The sequence below is a fragment of the Pollachius pollachius genome (assembly GCF_949987615.1).
Source record: "Pollachius pollachius genome assembly, chromosome: 7".
Lineage (NCBI taxonomy): Eukaryota > Metazoa > Chordata > Actinopteri > Gadiformes > Gadidae > Pollachius > Pollachius pollachius.
The window spans coordinates 3564261-3571178 of NC_136940.1; the positions used below are offsets into that span (position 1 = coordinate 3564261).

General features: G+C 44.2%; 1 protein-coding gene across 1 annotated transcript in view; it reads left to right on the forward strand.

Annotated features, from left to right (window-relative positions):
• The first annotated feature begins 2825 nt into the window (after positions 1-2825).
• kank3 (KN motif and ankyrin repeat domains 3) overlaps positions 2826-6918 on the forward strand; it is a 34658-nt gene continuing 30565 nt past the window's right edge. The window contains exon 1 of the mRNA XM_079739305.1: positions 2826-2890. Within this exon, the coding sequence (XP_079595431.1) occupies positions 2842-2890 (49 nt within the window). The 5' untranslated portion in view covers positions 2826-2841. The remainder of the gene's footprint in view (positions 2891-6918) is intronic.

Sequence of the window (6918 nt, forward strand, 5' to 3'; positions counted from 1 at the left end):
CCTGGCGCCCTCTGGGGGGGAAGGGTGGTGGACCCCCTGCATCACCTGCCCCCTGGGCTTCAAGGGCCGCTGTGTCGGGGCCGGGTTGCCGCAATATGTACACACACACTCACACTCACACTCACACACACGCACACACACACTTTTTGAGTGTGTGTCGTTGTTTATCAACAACAAAGGTATATTGTTGTTGATAGGGGTGTATTGATAGATTGACTATAAATTATGTGATCACAGTATAAGGTGGCAATGATTATGCAGTATTGAATGTTTGAAAGGGAAATTCAGAACATGATGATTTTGGAGATTATTACTCAATGTTTATATTACAAGTGTTTGGTTCCTAGAGTATTGAGTTCACAATTTGTAAATGCAGTGTTATTTTTAATATACTTTGGCCTGTATGTTGACCTGGTAACGATAGTAAAAAGGACAGAGTTGCTCTTTTTGGAGGTGGATAAATCCTATTCCAGAGAGTGGTGGGGAAACTGCCTTTGGCCTCCACCACAGCCCTGTTGCTCATCATGTAGCCACCTAACCGATTATGTCTGTCAACCAAAATTAGTTGATTGAGTCCTATTCTGCTTGACCCCCACATTGTTGCTCGCAGCTATATTTGTTATTAAAATGTTCTCATGAAACTTTTGTACTTTGGCAGTCATTTTCCACATCAATATCGATAAGTTAGTATGTCACTTTTTATATTAAGTATGTTGAAATTGATTGCCCCACACCATGAAACACTTAGGAGGCAGAGCAAGGGAGGGCAGAGAGAGAACATTTAAGAGACAGTCATGTTAACGGAGGGATGGAGAGAAAGAGATTGATTGAGTGTATGTATACCTCGCGGATCTCTCGGCATAATAATGTTTACCTTAAACCATGAAACTAAACCCAAACCACGCATACATGCGGATTGACAAATACATTGGACTTTCTAGAGACCCCTGTACCAAAACGCTCGCAAGCTATTCCCAGTGTCAGGATTGAGACGATGGGCAAGAATGCCTTTCTTAAACAGCCCAATCCTGGATTCATCTGAAAAAAGACTGAGTGATTGATTCTCCCTTCTGATTTCAAATCCCTCCTAAAAGGCTGAACTTGGAACAAAACATGATTGGCTGCTGCATTTGATATTTCACTCATTTTTCATTTCATCCTTCATTTGCACTTCTATCACCAGTGTTCAATGCTCTGTTGTTTGTTTTGTGCTGTTATATTATCCCATGCTGTGCCCTCCAGGCCAGATCCCTTGATTTTATTCTATGAGGTAGATTCTGGAACTGAAAACCTCCCAGAAACTACCTCATCCTTCGACTCTTATTAATAGTCATTCATGTAGGTAGATACTACAGGCATTGTGCATCATTCAATCACATTCAATAACAATTGAATTGGTAGGATTATATTTGCAGCTTTTAAGTCTTGGTATAGGCTGTCTTGAACGGCCTTGCGTGGTTGGGCTGTGGCTGCTGGACTGGCTACTGCCTCAAGTGCCTCCTGTATTGACCTTGGCGTGGACGTGCTAACCGGCAGAGCAAAGAGAGCTCTCGTTAAATCGCTTCTCAGAGGAAAACTGCTGCGACCAAACCTTCACCCAGGAAGACCATGTTTCCATTCAACAAAGAGATGGGACTTTTTTTAAGCAAGTTAGGATTCCTGCAGTCAACTCTAGTGCAGTTAATAATGCTTTAACGTCTTTAAGACGTAAACAGGGAATTAATGTGAAGGAGTCCTTGAAGGAAGATAAATATACATAGAAAACACATGAAGGTGAGTATTTTCCATGCCCTCAACATTGGGTAGTTGATATTATACTTTAGTCACTAACAGGACAAGGCCAAATGCTACTTCTGCTTGTTTTAAAGGTCAGATGTATTTGTGTGTTTGAGGGTTTTTATCAAAACCTGTTCCTTTATCAGGTATGCTTGAAGGGGACATGATATACCACCAGGTGTGAGTGTGATTAGCCTTACAAGCCGTTTCGAAAATCTGCCCCCCATGACATCACTAGTGGGTGTGTCCACCTAGATCTGTGCTGGATAGATCACTCTACCAGCCTGCAGTGGACTGAAGTAAACATTGCTCATTTATCCAGCACAGATCTAGGTGGACACGCCCACTAGTGATGTCATATGGGGCAGATTTTCGAAACGGCTTGCAAGGCTAATCACACTCACACCTGGTGGTATAATATGTCCCCTTTAATAAGGTTTATCAGGCGGCCCGCTGACCTTCCCCCGCCTGCGGCAGGTCCCCCTGGGTCCTAGTGCCCAGCCAGATTTAAGAACTGGAACTGTTTCCTTTAGATTTCCTTTCTGCGGTGGCCTATTGTCCTACTGCTCATTAAAGTTAATTTACCTTGGTACTATTTACCAAACACATAACAAATATTACCAGGTAATAGCCCAGTGCTAGGCTGGATATAACATAGTGTGGGGTGGTCCACTGAAAATCTAAAGGTTCCCATCAATTCCCCATGAAAATGTCCAAAAAATAAATCATAACGATTTTTTTTGTGTTAATAGTGTTAATAGTCTATTATTATTAAGCCAATGATTCATGATTTTTTTTATAACAAAAATCCTAATTTCATATTTAAAAAGTGTATGTCCAGCAGGTGGTGTCATAATAAATTATTTCCCGCCCTTGAACCTCATTGCGAGGGACTGGAAACTCGCATTTTGGCGCCATCTGGCCTTGGATCAGGTTGATGCGCTCACGTTGACGTTGCTGCACGCTCATTGGACCGTTATACTGTCCGTCAAGAAGTAGTTGGGGAACTGCGTTGGTTCCGCCCTCCTCCCAAACTGAACTTCGGCGGCGCTTCCCAGGATTGTCATGAGAGGACTTTTCACTTTCCAGGGTGGACGCGGCGGGACACGACAAGGTAAGCAGCTGTCCCGGGACAGAAGCATTGGTTCCCGTTCCACCGGTTAACCTATTAATGTACTTTATTCGCTGATGGTTGTTGGCAAGCTTGGTCTGGATGCCCAGGAAATTTGTTAAGTTGTTAAACTATTCAATACGGAGAAAGTGTATTCAGAAAGCGTGCATGCAGTGGAGGTTTTAGAAGTTTAAGCTTTATATTAATGCTTTTTTTTGTTTTATATATAACAAATAAAATCATTTAAAGATGATTAAATAGGCCGTCCCCTAAATGGAGAACGACTTGTTAATATGCTATGATATTGAAACATGAAGTCTTATTCTTCTATACCCAATTGCTAGAAAATACTTTAGTTTATACTTTCTTGCTATAATATATTATTGGGCCTAATGTCACTTTAGTGTCTTTACTAAACTGGGTCGTTTTACTCAATGACCTCAGATCATTATCATAACTTCATGTGTTTATGGCACATAGTCAATAATGATACACAGAAATGCACCCACTGAGCCTCGTAAAAGCAGCCTAGTTTCATTTTCATCTGGAAAAATGAAACTAGGACTCTTTGTATCGGGACCGTTATCAGTGTAAACAAGCAAATCCTAAAGACTGAACACACATTGTCATATAGTAACGCACCAGGCACGTCAACAATACTGGTCTGAAGTCATGACATCCAGCCCGGACTTATTTATTCAACAGTTCCCATAAAACAATGGGGGCAGGGATCGGGACAGGAGGGTGGAAATCCCCCCGATTGTTTCACCGTTATATACACCCGCCTGCAAACTGCCTCTCATTATCTTTCATTCACCGTCATTTTCTGCACCAGACCATACAATCCGCCAACTAGGCTATCCAAGCGTGCACCAAATCAAATAATTACGGTTCTGTTTTGAAAGTGAGCTTGATGCAGACCCCCTGCACACCGCCGCACATGAAGCGGCAAACGACCCCCGTGTTGCCCATCATGTGAGCGTTTCCTCGGGTGATTTACTTCAGTGGAAGGGTTCATCGGGTCAACTCTCACCGCAACCGGCCTCGGCTTTCACTCATGACGGAATGATCCTCACCACTGAATCAACAACATCGAGGATATAGACGGAAATGTTTTTAAACGGCGTACTGTTCACACCAGCTGCACCTATGCTGTCTTAGTCATACAGTATAACGGCACCGCCTCAAATGTTGTAGACACTGCCGCTGGAACATAACTTTCTGGTGTAAAAATATCACGCCTAATCGTGTTGTATCATCTCTTATGTATTTCAGAGACATGTGAGAAGTCAGATGGGTGGTGTGTGTGTGTGTGTGTGTGTGTGTGTGCGTGTGTGTGTGTGTGCTCGTGTGTCTGTATGGGTGTTGGTGTGAGTGAGGGTGTGTGTGTGTGTGTGTGTGTGTGTGTGTGTGTGTGTTTATCTGCATGTGATGGGAGAGAGAGAGAGAGAGAGAGAGAGAGAGTTCAAATCACCAAGCCACTGTCAAGAGACACATAAGGGCCCCAGTGTGTCCCTCCAAAGCACTGGGCACCTAATTGATTTCATGGGCTATTGTTTGAAAGAGCGAACCACCACTGATTGCCGTCCCTAATGCAAACAGGGACGCAAAGTGTGTGAAAAGCCTAAACAGATTCCAGTGGACGGAGATGAAGGAAATGCATTCCATTCCATTTCCTCCTGCCCGCCCCCCTCTCCCACCCCCACCACCAACAACACCACCACCACCACCACCACCACCACCACCACCACCGCTGCACTAAGCAGCCCTGAACTGACCGCCTGCTGTTGACCTGTACCTCAGTGTTTAGCCTAAAGCAGTCGTCCCTGACATTGTTGGCTTCCTCCTGATATGCATGTTGTACGTCCTGGCACTTAAAAATAGTACTTAGCACCGTGTAGCATCTTACCCTAGATATCTTTGTTGCTGACGGGAATGGGTTAACCTAGCGATTGTTAGAGCCTGGCACTTGGTGCTATGGAAATCCTAACCGAACCGACCGGCAGCGATATATTGTTGTTTCTCTTTCTTCTGACAAATATACTTATTGTAAGTTGCTTTGGATAAAAGCGTCCTCTAAGTGCCCTAAATGTAAAAAAAATGCCTCCTTGAGCCTGTTGCTCTTCAGGCTCATCGTAGCAAAGAGGCAGAGATCTCTTCTCTTACGACATTTCAGTGCTGAGCTGGGTCACCAAGGGGGTGGAGGTGAGAGTCTGCGTTCTGCAACAGTATCCCCCGGGGGTATGGCTGACTGGGTCCCTGTCCGAAATAGAAACTGCTGTAAATTGAGTGAACCGTGGTGCGTCTTCTTGCAGCAGACCTCTGTATCACTGACCGAAGGGTTTCTCAGAAAGAGTGTACACGCTTTTAATTTGGAAGAGAATATCAAGTTTTGAACTTGGATCAGAGCTTAAGGAAACCCTGACTTCCTTCAAGGGGATTGAATGGACTCATTGAACTATGTTCAGCCGACGGTGGCCAGTGTATCTCGAGGTGAACTCGGTATCTCATGTGTGGGATGTATTAATGGAGCACCGCGGGCACAATGCCATAACCATTAAATACTGAGCTCTATTTAGATCTGTGTACCTCTATTATCATACGAATGGTCCTGGGTAAGCTGCAATGGCAACAGCTTCCAAAATAGTCAATAGAAATGCCGTCCCTGATTCAACCAACTGAAATTTATACAACCAACCAGGCTTAAAAGCAGCCCAAACATTACTGACCAATGAAGTTTACCTCTAAGGCTCAAGATAGCTTTTCTTTAGCTTTACGGCGGCAGCAATTAGCGCTAAGTGTTAGCTCGTCATGGAACCTGATAGTGTAGAGGCTGCCACCACAATCAGAGGGCCTCCAGGCTTCCAGAATTATGGGAATCACCACTTTCTTCTCTGCACCAGATTCACTGATTTGAGTGGCTTTCTAAATTGCACCTTTTAAAAAGAAAGAGAGTTCTGGTAGGAGGGGGCGATATGTAGCTTGCAATTTATCGTGAGATCTGGTGCAAGTTTCTCATCCAAGGGTCCAAAACCGAGTTCCTCGAAGTTTAGAGTGTACCTGACTTTACTGTGTTTTATTCCTTACCGACTTTGGAGTCGACTGATATTGTTTAGTCAGTGCCCTGTTCTTGCTTTTATAGGCATCCCCATCGGGATGAAGAAAAGCGTAAATCACTCGGCTGTAATTTAACGTCCGTCTTTTTGGCTCTTCACAGAACATTCCATGCGAGAAGGTAGAATCGAATATAGCGATCCTAAATCACAGAAGACGTTTCTCCTTCTGCACTGAGTATAATGAAGTTACCAGCAGCTCACAGCTTATTTCACTGTGCAGGTTTTGTTCTTTAAGCTGCCAATGCCAATAAACGAAAGAGCAGTTTCCCTCCCATGGTCGTCTATCACAATCGCCTCGGCCTAACAGGTAACAGCCGCCGAGACAAAGACCTTTGTTTAAGCACATCTTTATGCCGTAGACATGTTTTTCAGACTCTTAGTTCTTTGGCTCTGTGCATCCTTTCATTGTGGTGTTCTGAGCGGAAAACGTTTTTTTAATCTCAGAGAGAGACTTCTTCTTGAGTGTTTAGACGTGACTTGGCTGCCTCTCCCATCATGGAAGAAGTGGGGCTTTTGAGTCTGATTTGTGACCGGGTGAATTGGTTAACACATTAAGGATAACCACAGTAGGATGCGTAATCACAGGCCTTCCTCCCGATCGCGTCCCAGGGATTATGAAGGAACTCTGACGGAACAAGTGGCACTACCTTGTCATTAGGCTGGAGGTGTTTGAATCAAAGGGGCACTGGGAATGAGTGTTATTTCCACCGGTGTTGTGGGGGGAGAAGGGGCAGAGGGAGGCTCTAATGAAGACATATTTCTAGTAGTTCCTCAGGTTCCTCAGAGTGTCGCTTGATATCTGGTCCTACGGTAGAGTTATGACAATCAAACGTCGGCTGCTTTGAAACTGTTACTGCTTTGAGGGAGATGAGAGCGGCAAAACATCCACGAAGATTACTGACTGCTGATCACGGT